At 41.5% G+C, this 24,427-nt stretch overlaps 2 protein-coding genes and 1 non-coding gene across 5 annotated transcripts in view; 1 reads left to right on the forward strand and 2 right to left on the reverse strand.

Moving 5' to 3' along the window:
* Positions 1 to 14,824, reverse strand: part of FAM149A (family with sequence similarity 149 member A) — a 70,126-nt gene extending 55,302 nt beyond the window's left edge. For 2 of the 3 annotated variants that reach the window (XM_027598269.2, XM_027598270.2), the window contains exon 1: positions 14,049 to 14,824. In XM_027598269.2, coding sequence (XP_027454070.1) covers positions 14,049 to 14,689 — 641 coding nt within the window. In that variant the 5' untranslated portion in view covers positions 14,690 to 14,824. The remainder of the gene's footprint in view (positions 1 to 14,048) is intronic. The other variant, XM_035726026.1, reaches the window with a different exon arrangement.
* On the reverse strand, positions 12,353 to 12,455 carry LOC113926028. Its single transcript, XR_003521116.1, has one exon. It is a non-coding gene; the product is annotated as a U6 spliceosomal RNA (small nuclear RNA).
* LOC118356704 (dapper homolog 3-like) lies at positions 14,687 to 20,113 on the forward strand. Its single transcript, XM_035726028.1, has 2 exons — positions 14,687 to 15,687; positions 20,059 to 20,113. The coding sequence occupies exon 1, from the start codon at positions 14,705 to 14,707 to the stop codon at positions 15,164 to 15,166; it is 462 nt and encodes a 153-aa protein (XP_035581921.1). The 5' UTR covers positions 14,687 to 14,704; the 3' UTR covers positions 15,167 to 15,687; positions 20,059 to 20,113.
* Positions 20,114 to 24,427: the final 4,314 nt, after the last annotated feature.

Genomic DNA, 24,427 nt, shown 5'->3' on the forward strand with positions numbered 1-24,427 from the left:
AGAAAGATTAGCCTCCCATGTCACACTCATTAGGATGACTATTATCCAAAAGAATAAAACATAACACGTGTTGGTGAGGATGTGGAGGAACTGGAACCCTTGTATTATTGGTGGGAATGTAAGATGGTACAGCTACTATGGAAAACAATCTGGTGGTTCCTTACAAAATGAAACCTAGAATTACCATAGGATGCAACAAATACCCCAAGGGTTGAAAGCAGGGACTCCGGCAGATACTTGTGCACCATTATTCATAATAGCATTATTTGCACTGGCCAAAAGATGGAAACAACCCAAATATTCATCAACAAGCATATATGAACAGATAGACAGAATGTGGTCTATGCTTACGATTAAATATTCAGCCTTAAAAAAAAGAGTGAAATTTTGATACGTGCTACAACATGGATGGACCTTAAAGACTTGCTCAGTGAAATAAGCCCAACGCAAAAAGACAAATAGTATATGACTCCGCTTACATGAGATTTCTACAGTAATCAGTTTCATAGAGACAGCAAGTGGCGGGTGGTTGCCAGGGGCTGGGGGAACAGAGGAATGGGGAGCTATTGTTTCGTAGCTACAGAGTTTCTATTTGGGATGATGAGAAAGTTATGAAGATGAATGGTTGCCTACTATTGTGAATGCACTAAATGTCATTGAATTACACACTTAAAAATGGTGAAAATGAGGGGCACCTGGGTGGCTCAGTTGGTTAGGCGTTCTACTCTAGATTTTGGCTCAGGTCATGATCTCAGGGTTGTGAGATCAAGCCCCACATTAGGCTCCCTGCTGGATGTGGAGCCTGCTGAAGATTCTCTCTCTCCCTGTCCCTCTGCTCACCCTGCCCCCAGCTCAAACTTGCTCTCTCTCTCTTAAAAAAAGTGGTTAAAATGGTACATTTTATGTCATATATATTTTACCACATTAAAAAAAAGATCACCTTCCAATTTGCATAATGGGTATTAGTGACTTGGAAGGAAATCTGGAGACAACACAGAAGCACTTACATAAACTTTAACAACCAATGCCCTAGGGAGAACATGGGAGTGGTGTTGAATCAGACATCTTTATTCACGTTCCCTAAGCAGGGTCAAGTGTAGGCTGGCTCTTTGTTACTAACTGCAAAGCTGGCTTAAGAGCGCCCAGCACCAGGGGCGCCCGGGTGGCTCAGTAGGTTAAGCATCTGCCTTCGTCTCAGGTCATGATCTCAGGGTCATGGGATGGAGTCCCTGCATCAGAGGGAGCCTGCTTCTCCCTCTGCCTCTGCCTCTCCCTCCTCCCCCCATCATGCTCTCTCTCTCTCTCTCTCTCTCTCACTCACTCTGCTGTCTCTCTCCCTCTCAAATAAATAAATAAATAAATAAATAAAATCTTTAAAAAAAGAAAAAGAGCCCAGCACCAAAAGCTTTTTATACTTTACTGGATTCATATTTAAAAAACTGTTTCATCTATGTTTTATGGGCATAGAAAATATTGTGTGGAAAAACCAAGGCCTTGACAATGCTGAGGGGAAAACAAATTCAGAAGAGTGGTCTTACGATCAATAACGTCATAAATTCAATGAGGTTCAGTAATTCTTGATTTTGAAATAAGGTTTTTATCAACACAGATGGCTTAATTTGCTGAAATGGATACTATGTCTGTAAAGTTTGCCCTTTGTTAAAAAGCAGCACAAACTGGAAAAGGATACTGTACCTGGGTAATTTGTCAAATAATTCATATTACCAGGTCTCTGCTGTGGAAATACTCAGTTTATCTGTTTCTAAGTCTTTTTATTTTTAAAAATTTATTTATTTACTTGAGAGAGAGTGGGGGGGGAGGGCAAAGGGAGAGAGAGAGAGAGAGAGAGAACCTCCAGCAGACTCTCTGCTGAGTGCGGAGCCCAACGTGGGGCTCGATCTCAGGACCCCGAGACCACAACCTGAGCCGAAACCAAGAGCCGGACACTGACTGAGCCAACCAATGCTTCTTGGTTTAAAGCTTACTTGGTCTGATATTATAAAAGCTACACCAGCTTTCTTTTCATTAGAATTTACATGTACAAACATGCCATCCATACATTTATATTCAGTATTTCTGTATTCTTATATGTAAACTGTTTCTTTGGTAAACAATACAAAGTTGTTGCTTATAGCTAAATTGAGAGAGGATTAAATTTGCTTCTTATGGCAGACTGGGCTGGGGGGCTCTAGCCATCCCAAATCATGCTAATCCAATCAGTAATTAAGAAGATTTAAGTCTGGGTTTCAGTCTCTTTGGTGCTGGTCTCTTTCCAGTTCACCCTAACGCCTGAGTGTTTTTGGTTGTTGTTGTTTATTGTCCAGTCTTCCTAGTTGCACTCAGGTGGTGGTTGGTCTGACACAGTCTAGTCTGCTATTGCTGGAAGTAGAATTAAGGGAATTTTTGTAGCAAAATATTGTACAATGCGTCATATAAATCACCATTCATGTCCCAGGAAAGTCTTCAGCAAAATATACATTTTCCCCTAATGCTTTAGTGAGGAAGAATTCATAAATGTTTTATGTGAAAACACGGTTGCATCCTGCTTCATGGTCAGCTTGAAGCAAAAATAGAGGTTGCTAAACCTAAAGTGTCAGTATTAAACAAATGAGCAGCTGAAGTGCATTAAATAATAAAAATAAACATTCTAATCCTAAACTGAATTTAATATTGACCTTGAATTCACAAAACTCATGAGCTTTGAAACATAACAGACATATTTCCAGTAAGCACAGCTCAACCATTGGCTATAATAAACTCATTATGAGAAGGAAAATGTATTGTGTGCTAAGGTGTTTCACGAAGAGTTTCTTTGTTTTTGTTTTGTTTTGCTTTTGATAACATTTAGCCGAGTCACTCTTCAAGACAGAAAACTATTCTTTTTTTTTTAAGATTTTATTTATTTATTTGACAGACAGAGACACAGCGAGAGAGGGAACACAAGCAGGGGGAGTGGGAGAGGGAGAAGCAGGCTTCCCGCGGAGCAGGGAGCCCAATGCGGGGCTCGATCCCAGGACCTGGGACCATGACCCGAGCCGAAGGCAGACACCCGACCACTGAGCCACCCAGGCGCCCCAAGACAGAAAACTATTCTGAGTCCTCCTGCAGGGCATAATTTCTTCTTATCCATGTACCATCTAAAATCATGGTCCTTAACTTCAATCTTCATTGTGAGCTATGAACCACAAATTTGAGACTAATTTTATCAACAATGGGCATTACAAAATAGAGTGCTTTCAGGACCACATTTTCATATTCTTATTTATGTGGAGAGTAAAGGATTACATGAACAACTGTGCATGAAAACGTGTCTTACACGTAAAAATGGCATCCTCTAATGCTGAGGAAACCAAGGTTGAGAGCCCCTCCTTGACAGGGACCCCCTATCTACTGTCCAGCTCTGTGACTTCTGAAAGGCAGAGCTCCCAACACCTCTTTTAAGTGTTCGTATGAGAGAACCATTTTCAGTAATTTCATAAGCTATTGCTAAAACCATCCTTTTGTTCCAATCTACCTGTCCTATCAGGATGGCTTTGGAAGTAAACATACTTCTTATACTTATTAGCAACGGTGTGCCGGTAAACCAGTTCTCTGAAAAAACCTAAGTCCTGATGTGAGCCGTTTGCAGATTTGCAGGGTGTGAATACTCCCTTCTTGGCCAGTTTCCAGCCACCCCTGGGGTGCCACCCAGTGTGGAACAGGAAGGAGATGCACACAATTGGCTCCAATCAACTCCAGCACACTACTCCTTCATGGGGACGGAGGGAATCTCAGAGAATCACACAAACTGCTACTTTTGCCTCTGAAACAACTTCCGTCACCACAATATGTGTAACTGACTCACAGGACAACTTTATCACTGCAGAAGTCCATTCTACTCTTCAGCCAGCCTCCTCGGTGGTTCCGAAGTGGAAAATCACCTCAAAATCACCACAGAACCCTTAAAATAAATACCTCATTATTTGATTTTTCAGATACTCAAAATTATATCATTAAGTTAGAAACCAACAAGCAAGGTCCATAATGTTAAATGTTCTGTGAAAGCAACAAAAATTCATTAGATAAACATGAATTTAAGTGGCTGGCAAGAATTACAGTGGTCAATATTTAATTATCAGGCTTCTTCTAAACTCTTAAGTGAAACATCTAAGAAAATGCTAAAGTGAAGGTATACCCTTTCCCCTAGCAAGGGCCATACCTAATTGCTGTTTCTCCATTTTTACTAGTAAGACAATGCTTGCTAATTATCTGCCTTACTAGTATGAATAAAACATTTGATTTGCTATTATATATATAAAATAATTTATAAGAATATTATATACAATAAAAGGGAAGAGAGTTGATTAAACTAATGTTTTATTTTAAAAATGTCATGGCTTTGGGATAAAAGTCATTTTTTTTAGCTGCACTACAAAATGGACAAAACTAAGCCTTAAATTTGGTCCCCTTATCAGTATTACTAGAAGTATTATTCTAAGAAAGATACTCTTAGGTTGCTTATTAACATAATTTTTATTTTTTCAGATTTATTTTCAGAAAGGGTAAAATTTCTTAGAGTCAGTTTGTTCCAGGGAAAATACTACCAATTACCATAGAAATAGATGTTTATCCTCCTTACCATCTTAAACAATTCATTAAAAAACACTTACACATATATGTACACGATATAGACTGACTGCCTGGATTTGAATGTTATATTTTCCACCCATTAGCCATGCGCAAGTAAATAATTTCTGTTCCTTTCTGAGCCTCAACTTCTTCATCTGTAAAATGGAAATAAAATTCTTACCTTGTATGTTTGTTTTGGGGATTCATGATAATGTCTATAAAACATGCATGCAGCCTTTGGTACCTAGTAGACATGGAAATACCAGCTGTTGTTTCCAATGCTAAAAATCTTGGCTTTGCAGAATAATACATATTTGAGGAATGCTCACATTAGTCAACATGTTTATAAAAATGTTAAAACTAGTGAGTAAAACAAAAGTCTGACTGAGGTAGACTTTTTCTTGAGAATATATCTCCTGCTTCTTTAAAATATATTTTATATATAAAATTAAAGTTCCTTAGGATTTATCTTTATGCATTAATTTAGCAATGAAATTACTGGATTTTAAGGGGAAGGGGCTCACCTTCTTCCATGGAGACACTTAATTCAACTAGATTATAAAGAATCTTGGATATACATGAATGACTTCTAAGACTTCACTGATGAATGGTAGAAATTTGAATTAAATGTTTCATTTGAAAAGAAATCCCCATTTTAACCGTCTAGGCATCTAGTGACACACTCTGAAATTTAATTACTAGCATTAAAAACCTAATGTAATTTGTGAGCTTCCAAGTTGGGGTTTGTCTTCATCTTTATTATTGGCATTACAATAAATTTAAGATGACAATGATCCCAAGAAGAATATACATGTATATGTGCATATGAAAAGAACATTTTATTTAGTTCTTTTTTTACTTAGTTTATTTAGCCTTAATAATCTGTTTATTAAAACAAAAGCAGGGAAAGGCTTCGCTTGACTGTTTTTCTTGTCATTGCCAAATACCATTCACTTCCAAGTTCAGAACTGGATATTTACTCATTTCAAAAGCTTTCTTTAATTTCTGTGCTTTATGAAACATAGTATCTTTGTTGACTATTTTTACCTCTCAAGAATAAAAGGTCATTTTTGAATTTTTTCAATACATATTTAATGAATAGTATTTATTCATTTATTTAGTAAATGGCACAAAGTATTTTATGAATCATGTCCTATTTAATATGCATATGTAAAATACCTAGTATTCCTAGAACGAAAGACTATTCAGATAGTTTTTTGTAATAAAGCAAAATGTTTGCCTACAGATTGTAAAATTATATCCAAGAAGTGTGTGGTTTGGCTGTTGCTGAATTAAACAAATATCCACACTGCTCTGGTGAGGGGAAAAGTGTTCTCGCGTGAAGTATTTTTAAATGTATTTTATATTATGTATTAAAATCGGTTGAAACCGATATTTTTTTCCCTAGTGTTTTCATGTTCCTTTGTCCCCCTCCCACACTGTATAATCCAAAGTTTTTTTGCTTATTGCTTCGGAAAACAGAATGCAGCAGAGTTTTTTCCCCCTCAATTTTTATGTGTGTGTATGTTTTTAGTAAAGCCTGAACTTACAAGATTGGTATGGACTTTTAGCCTAGTAAAAGATTGAGGGAAAAACACAAATATCAGGGAGGTTCTTCCCAACCCTTGGAAGAGAAACAGATTCCTAAGAATGGGAAGATTCTGTGCGTCAGATCTTCTGTCTCTGAGAAGGGAATCTTAGGGAGATTAGGAAATGAGGAGGTGGGATTTGAGTGGCTACTACAAAGCAAAATAGTCGATCAAGGACACTGTACCCTAGAGAAGGCCCAAAGCCAGGAGGTAGATCGAAATCTAGCCAGTCCTCTGCTTGATTTGTACCATAGCGCAGTAATGGGCCTAGTGGAGGAAGGAATGTCTTTTCTCATTCCCATGAACTGGTGGGTCCCTGAATCAGGCATTCAGCACCAGGGATTCCTAGAGGTTTTCTCAAGGATCTAGGGTAAGGGATCAGAGGGGACCTGTGCCCTGATCCTTCAGGAGACCTGGGGTAAGGATCCCAGAGGAAAGAAAGGCTATGTGGTGTGGATTGGCATTCTCCTGGAAGTCCTATCATGGAGAATACTGGTATGAGAGCAACAGGCTGACCCCAAGGGCTCTCGCAGAAATAAGGGAGGGAGCCCTAACTTGAAGGGTCTTGGTGGATATGTGCATGAGACCTGGGTTATACAGAAGGATAAGATAAGATTATGGACATTTCAGTGGATCCAGCTAGGATAGAGGTTATCAACAAACAAGTGGGCTCCTTCCCTGCCACTGAATATCCCAGTCCCATGTAAGCAACACCCACCTCCACCCCGCCACCAGGAAAGTGGCTCAAACCCAAGATAAAGATGGGAGAAATCTCAGACAACTGAGTTTTAGTTTCTACCACTTTGGCAGAATGTGAGGCTCAAATGTAAACTTAAAATATGGTAAAATAGTCTCAGGGGGCATAAGATCAGTGCCCTCGCTGTGACATGCTTCCTTTCTATGGGATTCAGAAGAGATTAATACATTGTGAACATCTCTTAATCACAAGCAAAGGACTGTTCCCAAAGAGGATAAGATGGGCAACAACAGAAGAAAGCACATAATGTTTGCAAATTTCCTGTCAAAAGTTCCTTTTGTTTGGAAAGTGTCTGTGTTTGCAAGTTATGCTTTATGAGACAAATTGCCATCAAGTGTTGTGAATGAATTTTGAGAGTCATGGTGGATAGAGACTTTGGCTTATGACTTCAAAAAACAAAAAAAGCAATAGTATGAGAAACCCTGTCCTATTGAGCAGTGGACTCTTGGCTACAGGTTGTATCCCCAGGGCCCCAGCTCCCAAAGGTATTGTGAATAGAGCATATTTGCAAGTCTGGATTATTTGAGCAACTGAAAGAATCTCATCTTTAACCAGAGGGTACTCTGAATGTACTTAGCCCTGTATTTTAGGGAGAGTAAAAAGACAGTATAATCACCTGGTTGGCTTTTTCTCTCTTGGTGTCCTGAAATATTTTGTTCCTTGTGGTCAAGTATGCCTTGGTGCTTCTCAAACTATTGTGTGTCAGACCATTTAAAAAAATTTTCCAATTCATTGTGGATAAATAGTTGTCAAAGTATAATAAAAATCGGTTAGCTAGAAAATGAAATGGAAAAAAAAGATGCACAAAATACAAATACAAATGTTTTGTTATCAGCCAATAGGCATAAAGTTACTCTGTCAATTACTATAGAAGTGTCTAAATGCTTATTCCCACTTCCTGTACTTATCATGGGCTAGGAACAGGAAATGACGGGACACATGTCAAGAAACGCTGGTCTAGCACAGAGAAGAAACACCTCTCATTTTACAAGATCTTAAAACACCCATCAACAACAACAAAAAAGATTACTGTATCTTGCAGAGGATGTAATGCGCTATTATATAATTTGTAATTGCTGTACATATTCACCACTAACTGTACACGGGAAGCTGCCATATTTATATTTCCAGTCCTTAATCTTTCTCCTAAGTTCCACTCATGAATGTCCAGCTCTCTGCCTGACACCTTCTTCAGTTGTCTTCCTAAGATTCCAACTCAATATGCATCCCAAAGTGAATTCCTCATCTACGCAACAAACCCACTTCTTCTGTGTTCCCGCTTTATTAATGGCATTCTCCCGGCAGCCATGTAAAATGATCTTCATCTCTCCTTCTTGCTTCCTCCAGCTGCACCAATGCATTTTCATTCTTGTGATACTCATCATCCCAGGATCTTCATTTTTATCATCTGCATCCCAGGCCCTCATACCTCTCAAGGGGTCTATTGCCAGAGCCTTCTACTATTTCTGGGTTTACACTCTCCTGTGCATTAGCTTCATCCTTCTAAAGCTCAGTCCTGTTCATGCCACTTCTCTGTCTAAAAACATTTAGTGGCCTCTCCAGTGTTTACTAAACAGGGTCTGGAATCCAAGCCTCTCCCCGGTTTTCTCCTAATGCCTTTTCACAAACACTGTGCTCCTAAAAAAATTGAACTCCTTATGTGACATATAGTTTTGTGCCTCCATGATTTGATCACACAGTTTTAGTCTCCTGAAATGTCCTTCCAAATCCCAAGACTCTATGTGCCCCAATTTGACACATTCTTTAGGACTCAAATTCCTGAGCCCCTCCCTTCCCATTATCTATGGACACCTTCTCCCCTAACCATGTGCGCATGGCAATTTGTCTGAAACCTCTCCTGAATCATTCATCTTATTTTTCTTACTTTTTGATGATAAGATTCATTTCCAATTGTTGCTCCGAATATTCAGAAGGTCGAGCTCTGTATGGGTCTTAAGTGGAACAGGTATTTTATAAATACACGTTGACAGCTATGTTTTGAAAATCATATATTAATCTTTACTGAAGATCATAGCAATCAACTGTACTTTATACAAAGAATGCTGATGATGGGTGATAAATAAAAAGATACTGAAAATGATAATTAGGAGTCAATAGTAATAGCTACTTATTGAGTGCTTATGTCCCAGCCACGAATGGGAGATGTTTGCGTACATTATCACTTTTAATGCTTACAATATGTCTTTGACTTGGTATTATTATTAACACCCATTTTAGGGATGAAAAGGCAAGGCTTAAAGACAAGGTGAATACTTAATTAGTATTCTATTCTTAGTATTCTCAGAAAAATTATAAAGTGGGATTTAGTCAAAGTCAATCTGACTTCAAACCTATGCTCTAAAGACTATCCTAATTTAAATTACCTAGTACTATTTCAGAACTATCAAGATTTTATTATATCCCATATTATAGGATTGTTATTATGTACCTGGCACATATCAAGTGCTATATATATTAGCTACTACATTAGAAAAAAAATCAAAAGGTGTTCTTTAAATACACAGCAGAACATATAATTATTAGCTCAAGTATAATTTTTGAGATTTTTAAATATAACAAAGTAAAGAAGATAATTTAAAACATAAAAAAAGATTCCATAAGACAGTAAAAATAAAGTTGTTTTCTTGAGTTGAAGCAAATGCTTGGACAATTAAGCAAATATGTGGACAACCAACTCAAATTATTAGTATTTTTAATAAAGGTAATGGTCATAAGAGTGTAATAGAAGTAATAGTCATATGACCATTGTCTACCGAGCTCACTATTCATACCTGTGAAAATGCCAAGTCCCGGCAGAAAACGTTACTAACTTTGGGGAAACTCTAAGACAATGAAACAGAAAGACCCAAGACAGCAATTATCCCTAAGGAAGGACATTTAAATTGCCTCTAGATTTTTATGCGGTTACCCATGAAAGTTAATAAAATTGTTTTTTATTTTACATTTAGTGTTATATTTCTTGCTTTGTATTTATTGTTTTATTTATTGCATATGTTGTCTTTGGTGGCACAGGACAAAGAGTTTACAGTCCAAATAGGATATAATATGTGAACATGAATCACAAGGCTAGCAGGTAGGAATGGCCAAGAGCTGTAGAAAGGGTGGGCCGGAAACAATTTGTGATGTTACTGATTATTCTGCAGTGTCTGTAAATCTAAAAATTAAAAGTCTGATCCCAGAGTGGCAAATACATTTCTTCGAGGTATTATACCACAATCAGTGGTCGTACTAATGAAGGTAACCTTTATCTTCTGTCAGTGTGATGAAAGATTAGAGGACTCTAATTTGTTCTCCCAAATAATGGAACTAAAAGACACCTTTTAGTACAGTCAGATGCTAACTGTAAATGAATTCTTTTTTTCGGTCACTCTTTCCTTCACCTGGAATGTATCCTTTCAGGAAACATGCTCTCAAATGTCATGTCTGTGCCAAGAAACAGATGGTGATCATGGCTAACATTTTTAAAGCACTTCTCCATGTGTTAGGCACTTAAGACATTATGGCAATTAATTTTCAGAACATCCCTATGAGGCAAGTATTATTATCAACTGCATTCTATCAAGTAGGGAAACCTACACTTTGGAACACTGAATAACCTGCCCAGAATTACACAGCTAGCAAATGGTTGGAGATTGGAATTCCACTCTTCTGATTCCTGGGTGCACGGGCGTCACTCCAACCCTGGGCTGCTTCAGGAATGGATGAACTGAGAGATAAGCCTCTGCATTCGTGTTATCGCCAGCCAAGTTAACAAGCCCTGCAGGCAGTTACTGCAATAATTTCCACACTAACATGACTCTGACCATGGAACTCAATTACTCAAAAAAAAAAAAAAAAAGCATGAATTATATGCCAGCAGCTATAACTTATAAAAAGAGAGAAATCCTTTCTGACCATGTGAAGTTCACAATCTACCAACATTCATATACATCTATATAGTTATTATCCATCTATATAGCTACCTCCCTTACCTACTGTTAGCAATTCTTATATTTCCAGAACAAACAGAATAAGACCTTTCAAAAGGTGGTAATTACGTAGTTCAGAAGTGCAAAAAGGCAGAGCAGGGTGTGGGTGAGACTGGAAAACAGTGTGGATGAGGTGCACAGTGTAAAGGAAAGGCAGAAAGGCATGGGGAAGTGAGGGTGAAGACAAAAAGTGTGGGATCACATAGCGGGAGTGCAAGAAGGTGAGGTGAAGAAGGGAACTCCGTATCCTCTGCCTCTGGTTCAGATGTGGCAGCCAGTGCACCTCGTGGAATGCAAAGGGCCACCCTTTCTTCGGTGGGCCATTCATCATCAAATCCGTGGTTCAGAGATCAAAATTTGTGCTGCTATACAGCAGTGTAGGAAAAAGGAAAAAAAGAGAGAGAGAGAGAGAGAGAAGAAGGACCCAGGAATGAAAGAAAGTTTGTTTACCTCCCCACTCCAATTAATTTCACTATTTTTAGTTTTAATAGAACAGTACAGAATCAGCATGTAAAATGCATGGGTTTTCTTCAAAGAAATATAAACTGTGAATGAGGATTTTGCTTTGTAACTGAATGTAATGGTCTTACCACTAGATTCATGTTTCCCAAGGGTTTATTTCCAGTTGTTTCCATGTCTCCATTCTCTCTCTACCTACCGCTTTTTCTTCCTACTCCTTCATTAACCACCTCCACCTCCTCATGTCCCTGGCGTTTAGAAAACTAAATATTCTATTTTAATATTAATCAAGCAGGCTAATAATTCGTAGCAGCTATCTGCAAACCGGTAGGTGAGGTTGTAGCTGTATAATGTAAATCCATCATTGAATGATGTCTGTGTATTCAATGTTATAAATAGCCAAGCTAGAAATCCAGGAGGGAAAAAAATATACTTCAAGGAGCAAAAGGTCTGTAGTATTGAAGGAAAAAGCACCTTAATACTTTCTTCCTTTCTCCTTGTCCCTTTGTAAACTTTATAAATGAAAAAGGACTGTGGCATGAAAGGAAGAGAATATGAGGATTGTGTATCTACAAAAGAAAAATGGTGCACTCAGAGAGCTGTCTAATGTCCCAGGAGAGTATGAACACACACCATCAGAAAGATTCTGGAATGCACATATCTGTGCATATGATTTCTCATAGAATTATCTAAAATTCAATGCCTGTACTTTCAGTAAAATTGGATACATTTACTAATGCAGAAGAGTCACTGTATATAATGCCAAATACAGTGTCATTCAAAAAGTACCTATTAAAAATGTTCAGACAATAGAAACATGGACTAAGATGCTTGAGAATTGAAACCAGCACCCAGTTCTTTCACTGGCCACGCTGAATGTCTGAGTGCTTTTTTTTTTTTTTTTTTTTTAGTGACAGGACAGACTTTATTGAGGCCCTCAGCCCTAGTTCAAAAATATGGAACGCTTCACGAATTTTCATGTCATCCTTGTGCAGGGGCCATGCTAATCTTCTCTGTATCGTTCCAATTTTAGTATATGTGCTGCCAAAGCGAGCCTTTTTGTATAAAGCACTAAGCCTGGAGTTTAAAGTCAGTGTGTTAAACTGTTTGCTCATAAAACATTAACTGCGTAAGTGTTAAGGACCAGTAGCCAATAACAAAGGCCTAATTCCTTAGGATAGGTATTCTAGCCACTTATCCAAATGCAACTGATTTTCCTTTGAAAAAAATCAATTGATTAATGCATTTCCTACTATGCTGTTTTAAATGAAAATAAACGTTATTTAATTGTTTATTTTTGCACTGAGATGAATGTCACGCAGTATTGTGAAAATGCACTTGTTTAAATTGTGATAGGGTTAGAATCCATTTTAATGCAGAAGTTCTCCAGTCTATGGGGGAGGTAGGGAGAGACCTGGTGGGGAAGAGCTTCTGTGCTAGTAGGACTGACTATTCTTCCTTCTCTAGGTTATAATGTAGAAATTTCCATCTGTGAATGGGCCCCTCTGGCCTGCCTTTGACCATTTCACTATTCTTTTGTAGGATTCAGAAGGCTGAACATTTTTGTACCCACTTAAGAATCACTGTATAGGGAGCCTGGGTGGCTCAGTTGGTTAAGCGACTGCCTTTGGTTCAGGTCATGATCCTGGGGTCCCGAATCGAGTGCTCCCTGCTCAGCGGGGAGTCTGCTTCTCCCTCTGACCCTCCCCCCTCTCATGTGCTCTCTCTCTCTCTCATTCTCGCTCTCTCAAATGAATAAATAAAATCTTAAAAAAAAGAATCACTGTATATTCTGCTCGTTAAAAAATAAAATTCACCTTAATTCTAAACTGCACGTTTTTAGAGGAATGTTTTCATCACTGCTCTTGATGGTGGAAGGATTGTGTGTGTGTGTGTGTGTGTGTGCACGCGCGTGTGCGTGTGTGTGCGTGCATATGTGTGTGTGCGTGTGTGTTGAAGACAGTGTTGCCCAATCTCCAGTGAAATGTTCCCATGAAGTCAGTCGGCGTTTCTGTAGTTCTGCAGCGCACTATGGCAATAACTAGGAAGCTCTAGGGTATATGATCAGAAGTGTCCTGAGCATTACAAATCCCCTGTGTATCAGATGATGTTGTACATATGTAAATTAATTAGATGTCACACAAAGAAAACCCATCCCATTTGGGATAAGAGTTGTGGCTGATCTTTGAAAAGTAGGGAAGCACCGAGTCTCACCCTGTCTTAAAATCGGAGCTGCCAAAGTGTGTATTCGGTTAGGCTGCACATCTATCTGTCTTATTCTGCCCAAGAGAAAGGGACTCCTTTCAAGTCCCCAAGGAAACCAGGGTATCAAACGATCTAAATGAACGCTTCAGGCAGAAGAGAAACAAAATACTGTCCTTTCCTTCGAGCCCTGCTTGGTCCTCCTCCCTCTCCGCTAATAAACAGCAGAGGATTATCTTTGACAAAGTTGAGCAAAAGCACGTCGCAGCGTGTGTTTGAAAAGAAGAGGAAGCCAAGCAATAAGGTGCAAGGGGGGGGGCAGGGGAGTTAGTGGGAGTTACTTGCAAATAGCACGATTTTCTAACCCGCGCCAGGCAAGGTGGGTGTGGCAGGGAGAGGGCAGGCGTCCCAACCAAGACAGACATGGACCCCGCTGCTACTCACGCGTCTCCGCCGGCCTCCGAGTCGCTGTCCGAGTCGCCGTCCGAGGCCCGCTCCTCGCCGATGTGCGGCAGGGTGAAGAAGAGAGTCTTGGGGCCAGGCCCAGGGGGTATCCAAGCGCCGGGCTCTCGCTCTCCGGGGCCAGACCGGCGGGTGTTCCGTGGGCTCGCGGCTAGACTGCTGCTGCCCGCGGCGCCCCAGACCGACGACCGCGCAGCGCAGACCCCGCCAGCGCCCGCGGACCGCCGCGCCGAGGCCACCAGGGGGGCGGGGGAGCCCGCGGCGCTGCAGCCCCCGCTGGAGGGGCTCGGGGGCAGGGGCTGAAGTCTGGCTGCTCTCGGACTACCGGGCAGCGAGAGGGGGCTCCCTACTGCTTCCGCCGCGCGGCTAGCCACCGAGACCCTGGGGTAAGAGGCGGTGAGCGCAGGATGGAGCGAGGCGGGCGGTCCCCTTGAGGCGGAGGGGGAGTCGGGCGCCCGCGCGGGCAAAGGGGTCAGGGTCGGGGCGGTGCGGAGCGAGGCGCCCGCGCTGGAGCCCTCCCGCCGTGCGGTGGCGGCGCCTCCCGAGGCGCTGGAGGCGGCGGCCGGCGAGGTCTTGAAGATTTTGGCAAAGAGAGACCCCAGGTCTAACACAGCGACCTTCATGTCCCAGTCTTGGAGATGCTGTTCCCGCTGCTGCCTGAACCTCCAGACCACAGGAAGCCGGGCTGCTGGGCTCCATCCAGCGCCGCCCTCAGGGATCCGGCCCCGGCTGCCCCGGGCTGGGGCGGGCGTCCTGGGGTCCCCGCCCGCCGCGGAGCCTGGGGGGCCTCGGGCGCGCTCTCCCGGCGGCGGAGGAACCTCTCGCGGCGCTCAGCCCCGCGCAGCTTTAGACTGACCTGCCCCGACAGCCTGGTCGGCCCGCGGCGTGCTGCGACTGCCCGCGGCGGCCGCCCTCTGTGGGCAGCAGCCCCTTCTCTGCCTAGTGCTTCGAGACCCGCGAGGGCCAAAGGTCTGGGAGCCCACGGAGGCGACGTGCCGCAGCCGCCCAGCGCCACCGCGGGCTGGAGGGTGACTTGGGCCTCAGCCCGCCGGAAATGCCCCAACGGGCCCCCGGGGCCGCGCAGGCCGTTGCTAAGCTAAACAAAAACCCTGCTCAGCTCATTGCTAATTGGGCCCCAGACTGCAGCTTGGGGCTGTGTCCACAATGCATACACTCGCTCCCCTCCTTGATTCGTGCCTTAAAGGAACACTGCAATTTCTCCATCAGCCTGAGAAAGATAACCCTGGCTCCAAACGATCTTGTCAAAAGATTTGGCAAGACCAAATGGGCCAGGGTCTGGAAGATGGCCAGCCCTCTGATATGAGGGAAGGTTAGTACAAACGTGTATTCAGGCGGGTGGACTTGAAACAAGCAGTGCCCACTCCTGCCACCTCAGGGCCAAGTTCAACGTGTGTCACTAAAGATGACATAGGGGAATAACAGCAAGGTGCCTCATCCAAGAACTTGGAAAGAAGACTGGGCTCTGATAGTAAAATCCATATTCAATGCATGCGTTCAAAATACCTATCGGAGTGAACCAAGAGATTTTATAACTAAAATGTTTGAGAACTCAAACTATAATCAGACTGACTGGATACAAACTCAAAGGCAGAAATGAAAGGTAAGAGTTCTTTATTAAGTGGAATAAATTGCATTTTGCTGAATCTGAAGAAATATGTGTGAAAGATAAAGTTATGAGTGTGAATATATCTGCAGTAGCGTGGGGTCAATTTTGAGCAAGATTTAAAAATAAGATATTGACAGGGTTTATCCACTAATGTTTGGTAGAGAGTTTCTGTTTTGATCTCAGGAGGTTTATTTTCTGATTTGAGGTGAGGAAAGGAAATGAATAAGGCTGGTAATGAATAAATTAACTGATATTCATGACTATATACGTTAGTCTTTTGGAAGTTATCAAACTGGATTCTGAGCCATGGGACATTTCTATAATAATGCCAAGCTTTTCATTGGCTTGAAGACAGCCAACCTATCATGAGCCCTTTTCTGCAACCAACTACTATGATCAAACATGCACTGGGCACTTTTCTACTTCAAGATTGTGTTAAGCATCAAGATACAGAAAAGGAGAAGTTCTCTCCCCACAATGTGGAATAATCAGCTTTATATCACAAGCTAAGTGTCAGGTGAGTGCCCCAGAAAACAAGGCAGGCGCTGCAGTCAGCATGAGCTTGAGGAAAGAAGAACACATGTGTGCTTAAGAGAAGTAAGAGACAAGGTAGAGAAGGGTCAGATTATAAAAGGCCTCGGATGCTGGGAAGGGAAAGAGCATGCAGTTGCCCCATATAAAGCACCAGCACACCGTGAGGAATCAAAATGAGGGTAAGAGTGGGGAAAAGTAACAGACACATCTAGAAACTAGAGGCCAAGGTCTCAGGGTCAAATCAAGCAAGCGGCACCAACTCTGTCATCATGCAAGGAAACCAGAAGCAGCGTGGTTTTGGACCATCAACATTTCTCATATTCTCATTGTTTCTCTTTTGTAGCAACTCATCAGGTGGCCTCAGAGGTGTGTGAAGTGCATTAGATCATTGAACTGTTTCTGTTTTCATACAGCACTCATTCAAGATTGTAAATCTGTTTCCTAAAGATTTCTGTTTATTTCATAAGGATCTTGATTCTAGTTCATCGAACAATTAAATCCTCAAGGCAAGTAGAGATCATTTCTAGAGCATGCACTTTCAGTGTTTAAGCTGCTAATTGTCTGATTGAGTCTGAACATATGTACTATAACTTGAAGGGACAGGCAGCAAAGGGGAACCACTGCTGAGTGAAGCCTGGTTCAAGTCACCCAGTTCCTGGGGAGCAGTACTTGTTTGCTACCACATCTCAGACAGATTTTTCAGACTCGAAAAATCTGATCAGCTCAAGACCTTCAAAGCTGACCGGCCTCTTAGGATGGAGCTCCACTAACCTGACTCAAAAAATACTGGTGTATAAGCCCATATTCAAATGTGTTAACTAATAATTACACAACTGCAGAGCTGTTTTCTGCTCTTTTCCTTTGAAGGAATTCCCGTTAAGACCAAATTAAGTTGGAAGATTGTTAGGTAAGCAGAGAATGAAATCAAGGGGAGTAAGTCATATATATATATATATATATATATATATATATATATATATATATATATATATATATATATATATGTTTTATACCAAAGGGACAAGTAACCATAGAGCCAACACCCTCTCCCTCTTAGAAGGGCAACCTTATTTTAGATATTTCTATGCTTCCATCACTAACCACTTCCTTTCTATGCACATGCTTTTCTTTAAGTATGTACTGTTAATAAGACTACAGAAAAGCTCATGTTCTTCCAGAACCCGGCTTGAAAGTATTCTACCTCTAAGATGTGTCTACATGTATTCTATCTGTCTTGGTTGAATCATGTCCCCCAAAAAGATATGCTGAAGTCCTAACCCTCAGTTTGTGTGAAAGTGGCCTATTTCTAATGAAAAGAAAGCTGGTGTAGCTTTTATAATATCTGACCGGGTAAATTTTTTTTTAATTTTTTTATTGTTATGTTAATCACCATATATTACATCATTAGTTTTTGGTGATAACCAAGTAAATTTTAAACCAAGAAGCATTGGTTGGCTCAGTCAGTGTCCGGCTCTTGGTTTCGGCTCAGGCTGTGGTCTCGGGGTCCTGAGATCGAGCCCCACGTTGGGCTCCGCACTCAGCAGAGAGTCTGCTGGAGGTTCTCTCTCTCTCTCTCTCTCTCTCTCTCCCTTTGCCCTCCCCCCCACTCTCTCTAGTGTAAATAAATAAATCTTTAAAAATAAAAAGACTTAGAAACAGATAAACTGAGTATTTCCACAGCAGAGACCTGGTAATATGAATTATTTGACAAATTACCCAGGTACAGTATCCTTTTCCAGTTTGTGCTGCTTTTTAACAAAGGGCAAACTTTACAGACGTAGTATCCATTTCAGCAAATTAAGCCATCTGTGTTGATAAAAACCTTATTTCAAAATCAAGAATTACTGAACTCCATTGAATTTATGACGTTATTGATTGTAAGACACTCTTCTGAATTTGTTTTCCCCTCAACATTGTCAAGGCCCGTTTTTTTCACACAATATTTTCTATGCCATTAAAACATAGATGAAACAGTTTTTTAAATATGAATCCAGTAAAGTATAAAAAGCTATTGGTGCTGGGCTCCTTTTCTTTTTTTTTTTAAGATTTTATTTATTTATTTATTTATTTGAGAGGGAGAGAGCAGAGTGAGTGAGAGAGAGAGAGAGAGAGAGAGCATGATGGGGGGAGGGGGAGAGGCAGAGGGAGAGGGATGGGTCCTAATTCAATATGGCTGCCATGCGAGGATGAAGAGAGAAATTTGAAGACAAACACAGAGGGAGAATATCAGGTATTGACAGAGGCAAAGATTGGAATGATGCATCTGCAAGCCAAGGACTGTCAGGGATTGACAGCCATCACCAGAAGCTAGGAAGAGGCAAGGGAGATTCTTCCCTATAGGTCTCGGAGAGAGCATGGCCCTACCAGCACCTGATACCAACTTGTAGTTTCCAGAACAATGACAGAATAAATTTCTGTTGTTTCAAGCCACCCAGTTTGTGGCACGTTGTTATGGCAGCCCTAGGAAACTAATACACTATCTGGGTATTAATTAATTATTGGGGTACTTCGTGATCATATTATCTGGCTGGTATGTTTATGAACATCTTCAGTGGGGTATTTGTTCTATAAAGCTGGATACAAATTAAAATCATAATTGTCTCAAATCTATACAGAGAATGGCAGGAGTCATATAAAGGACAGGGGAAGAAGTATCATTGTCAGTGAAAGCAGTGGATAAAACATTCTGGCCACCCAGCCTCCTGAGGAAGGCACAATGAATGAATGATTGATCATTTTGTTTGAAGGTCCTTTCAAAATGGCCTATAATTGGAAACATGGTAAACAATTCCTAGCAAGATGCTAGGTCTTTTACAGCCATTGTTCATCCATCAACAGTCTTTCAGACAGATGTTAGATGTTACCAGGCTTCTCTGTTAATTACCATTCTCATAACATGAGCCCCAGGTGATGTACCACAAAGAGCTAGCTCAGGTGTAGTCATGAAAGCAAGTGCAGTAAACCATTGCTTCTAATTGTGGCAGTGTTGATTTTTCAGAAGACTATGTCAAAGCAGTGTTTTCTGTGATAAAACTCTTCTGATTATATTGGCTAATTAACAATTAGATGCATTGGTTTTCTGATGTGTATAATGATGCTTGGCTGCATCACCGAAAAGATATTAGGAAGTTATGACCAGGTTGCTATGAAGAAATGTTATGTTTTGGAAACCTGAAACTTAAAACAAATAACCTGAGTGATTAATCTGTTTAAGAATTTAAACTGCCTTACTTAGCATGACACCAAGGCCAAAACCTGCAAGGAAAAAGACTATCAGATTTGATTATAAAAAAATTTAAAGCTTCTTGGGGCGCCTGGGTGGGTCAGTCAGTTGAGCTTCAGACTCTTGGTATTGGCTCAGGGTGGTGAGATGGAGCCTCTCCTCTGACTCAGGCTCCATGCACTCAATGGGGAGTGCTTCTCTCTCTCTCCCTTTGCCCCTCCCTGCTCCTCAAATGAATAAATAAATCTTTTTAAAAAATTTAAAGCTTCTTAATGGTAAAAGACATTTGTTGATGCAACAAATATTTACAAACAACCACAATAGAGACACTACAGTATGCTAGACTCTGGAGCGAGACTTGCTAGGTTCATGTCGTCTCTGCCATGGATCAACACCCATGCCTCTTACTGTCGCTTAGTTTCCTCAACTATAATCCAGGGATGCAAATAATTCCTATCTGAAATAATGGTACTTTCTGAGAGTTATATTAATTAATACATGCTTGGCAACTGAAACAGAGCCTAGCACAGGGTAAGCTCTCAGTAGATGCTAGTTTTTATTATATACCATTTTATTATATGATATTAATGTTTATCATATAATTTCAGGTTACAGTGAATAACCGCGAGGGAAGATCTGAAGGGAAATTATAGCTACACTTACTTCCAGATGTATTTACCTTTGTACTATTTGAATATTTTCAGTAAGTTCATATCATTTGCTTTCTATGAAAAACACAATAAAAGAAAAGTAAACTAGATCAAAACCTCAAAAGCCTCAGGAAAAATTGTCTTTGTATTTGATTAAGGGTTCTGGATTCTACCAAAGGAAAAATATTAAAACAAGAACAACTTTAAACTGATCAAAAAGCAGCTTTAGATCACAGAGATTATGAATAGATCATGACTAAATCTACTGGGCATCGGAACAGATACACAGAGAGAGAGGAGAGAGCCGACTGATGAGGCTTTTAAGGTGCTCTCATCAGTCGTGGCTCAAGCACTCACAGAGCAAGAAGCCCGCAATAAACTGGTTCTGAGAATGGTGCCCTAAATTGCCAACATCATCACAGATGCCAAATCTTTTTTTTGTCTTTTTTGTTCACACATTGTCACAGTGTTTTATGTATGGTGTGTTTCCTGGTGGTCCCAAGATGGCACCCTCAGCACCAACCATCTTTCCCTCAAAGCAAAAAGAAGGTACAGCCCACTCCTTCATTCTCCTCTCATTAAGGAACAAAATACTTTCCAGAAGCTTCTCAAGCTGACCAATTGAGTCTCATTGGCTAGAACTAGATTAAAAGTCCATTCCTCAACTAATCATCAGCAAAGGAGAAATAAGAGTTATCCTGCTTTATAATCGTAGCACATTCCGTAGTACTCACTAAGGGGTCAAACCCAAGAAGGGGGTCATTGATCTGTAGCTGGTCTGTCAGAAGCACTGGGGACACCCTGGACTTGTGACTGGTTTCTGAAGTAGAGGGGTGGGGAAAACAGTCTTGCAGGACTGAGCCCTTAAACTATGGGATCTGACCCTACCTCCCAGGAGACAGTGTTGGAACTGAGTTGAATTGTAGGACACCCAGCTGGTGTTGGAGAACTGCTTAGTAGTGCAGGAACACTACCACCACCACCACACATCAAAATTGGTTCTAGGGGAACTCCTGTAACTCAACAGCAAAACAAAACAAAACAGAACAACGCCCCCCCACACACACACACACGCAAAAACCTAATAACTTGATTTAAGAATGGGTTAAGGAAAAGAAATGGGCTAAGGACTTGAATAGATATACATATATTTTAAATCTGCAAAGTATATGCGAGGTATTTCACTCAGCCACATCTTAGAGAGATAGGGGATTCCCTTCTGTTTGGTGTTGTTTGATAACATCCGCAAGTGTAATCTTCTCCAAGTACAGCCAAGCTGAGAAGTGATACCTGGGCTTGGAAAAAAGCTTTTGCCCCATGAAGGCCCAATGACCCTTTCCCCTACATTTCTGCCCAGAAGAATGCATTCTGGTGTTTACAAGTTCAAGAGTAATACTGCCCAAGCAGCTTAGCCACTCTGCAGTAGAGTATGGTCCTAAAAGGATAGATCAAGGGTACAATAACATTTTCCTCTGAGGGATTTTTTAAATTAATATGATTTGTGTTTTTCTCCTAAGCATGCCTCCGTACCAGGTGTAGAACAGAGAGGAGAGAAAAGAATAGCAAAAGCAGATAAGAGAAACAAGAGAGATAGAAGGAACAGGGAGGATGTACTATGTGATAGGCAAACCTGTCCTTAAAGTTTGAAGTGGACCCAATGGCACCCCTTGGAATTTGTTCAAAGATAGGATGTTCAAAACATACCGTGCCAAGATTAACAGAAACTCCAGCTTCCCACCCCTAGACCATCCCTTAAGCACCTCCCTTGTGTTCAGAAATCGCCAAATGTTTCCCAGTAAGTGTGGGGGTGAGAGTAGGGGGTAGTTCTGCCTGTTCCACTCTCCTCTGGGGTAGGTTTGGTATTGGGAGCACACACACTTCAAGGTCAGAAAAATGCCAGATGAGCCACTAGAGAGAGGTTACATCAGGAGCTGCAGAATCACACAAGTGGCCAATCTGGGAAGTTGGAACTGTTATCAGGGAAGTCTAGAGGGACCCTCTGTTTCTTACCACTGCTTAGGTAACAGGGTTTCTCTGAGGAAGGACGATGTCACTTGACCCAATGTTTATTCCAGTCAAGATTGCTTTACACCAAAACAACCAGAGCAGAAGAATAGGTCTTCAAGTCCCCTTGCGCTGAAAGGTTATCTTCTGTAAACAAGTAGAGCAGAGAAAACGCTCTGACCCAAGAGCCTCCTCCAAAGTCACATGGCTGACACCAAGCCCTTTCTATCCAGGATTTGCACAGATTCTTGCACGGGCCACAGTGGGTCTTAAAGTTACATAAGGTTAACTTAAGGTTAAGTCTACATCCCTCTGTAGACTCTTTGCAGGCACTCACACTGTTTAAGAGATTGAGCTCTTCTATCCAAGAGTGCTTGGCACAGGATAAAACCCAACTAACTCATCCCAAGGAAGAGGTGTGTTTAGGAAGGCTCTAAGTTTCAAGGTTAGGTCAGATTAGGCCAAGGGTTAGATCTCCTTATCGGAGAAGCCGATGCCTGACCTAACCCTTGAAACTTCATGCTTTTGCCAAGAAAAGGATGTAGGACAGCCGTGAAAGCAGAACCACATTTACATACAGATGGAAACGTGAGAGAGACAGGCATGTGGGCAAAACCGCAAGCAGTTCCAGGTGGCTCAAGTTCGGGGTGTATTCATTCACTTGGTTCTTTAATCATTCACTAGCAAATATTTTGTGACTATTTACTGTGTGTTGGAAGTGAAGCAAGAGAAGAAAGAGCAACATCTCTCTCTCTCTCTCTCTCTCTCTCACACACACACACACACACACACACACAACTTCAAATGTGAACTAAGGTTTTCAATGGGGGCTAGAACTCCTTGGACCATTGCTAACGGAGTTGCAGCATATTCTTGGAATAGTTACTGCAGAGTTGGGGGAGGTTAGAGGAAATTCTGGGGCATTCCGAATCCCCGATTCTCTATTGTTTGTGGTCTCCCCCAGAAACATCATAAAATTTCTGGATGGTAAACATATATTTTCACAAAATGGAATGTGTTTGTTTCCTTTCTGTGTCCACTGCTACAAACTTTAGTCTACCATTTATGGTTAGATTTGCAAAAGTGTGGTATGCAGAACATGCAGGAAGCAGGATGTTAACAAGTCAAATGATAAGAAGGGTTCTATGATCAAATTGGCTTAGGGAATGCCTTGATCATAGAAAGTTAAATACCTACCTTTAAAGCAGGACATCTTAGCTTTGTAATACCCTGATGATCATTGTGTATTTCTGAAAGGAGGACATAGCATACAGTGCTTCCCACATTTACTTCGCAGGGGCCCTTTTATGGGATGTTATCTTGGAAGACCCGTGAGGAACACCAATCAGCACCTTAGATGTATACAGCTATAGTGGAGACAAGTTTGAAAGATTGGGTGGAGACAGAGTGATGGAAAGTTTTGAATTCATTTTATTAGATGCCAGGAAGTCACATGAAGAATCTGTGCTGGGAGTGGCTGACCACAGCCATGCCTCGCCTGTGGGTTAGGCTCCAAGGGAAGATGCTGCATCACTGAAGAAGTGACAAAAGCATCCCATGACACAAAGAGCCAGCCACCCAGAATTATGCTGCCAAGGCCCAGAGGCCAGATCATGCCCATACCGGTCAAATGTACCTGTCCCTTCATTCCTCTGTGTTCTGAACGCCTGAGATTCTAGAGGTGTTCAGTTAGCCAGTGGGAGAGCAGGTGGAATGAGGAGAGAGACAAGACGCCAACACCATCACCCCCTTCAATGGGGTCTTCCAGCAGATGGAAGCAGACCCCAGCTGGGGAAGTAGAGAAGCCTAATTGGGCAAGAGTTTGTTATTACTGCTGGACCAGAGGTTTGTGATGATGAAGTTGGACAACCCTTTGTACGCTCTAAGAGTGTCTGAAAAGCTCCATGACAAGCCTGAGGTTTCATCCAAATGGCAGAATTTTCTACCAGGAGAAAGAATAACACAGATTCCTTTTTGCACTTTCACCGAGTCCAGCGTATTCAGTAGGCCAGTTCTACAGGTCTCAAATGGCGGTCATGAACCGCTGGGTCTGTCCAGCTCCCCTCTTTGGGGAACAGCATTCTATCTACCTGGTTCTGGTGGGTGCTGCCAACCACAGGACCCCATTGCCATGGCATGGCATGGACATATAACCCAAACTGGGCTAATCGGAGGACTTTCCTGAGGTTTTAGAAACTGGGATTGTGGACGTGAACTGGGAGCCTAAGAGATCCCGTGCACACACCGCCCCCCCTTCTAGCAGTACAAACCAAGGGCATTAACTAATGTAGAGAAAGGAGTAGGGATGAGGTGTGGTGGTGTT

The sequence above is a fragment of the Zalophus californianus genome, chromosome 2 (genome assembly GCF_009762305.2).
Source record: "Zalophus californianus isolate mZalCal1 chromosome 2, mZalCal1.pri.v2, whole genome shotgun sequence".
NCBI lineage: Eukaryota > Metazoa > Chordata > Mammalia > Carnivora > Otariidae > Zalophus > Zalophus californianus.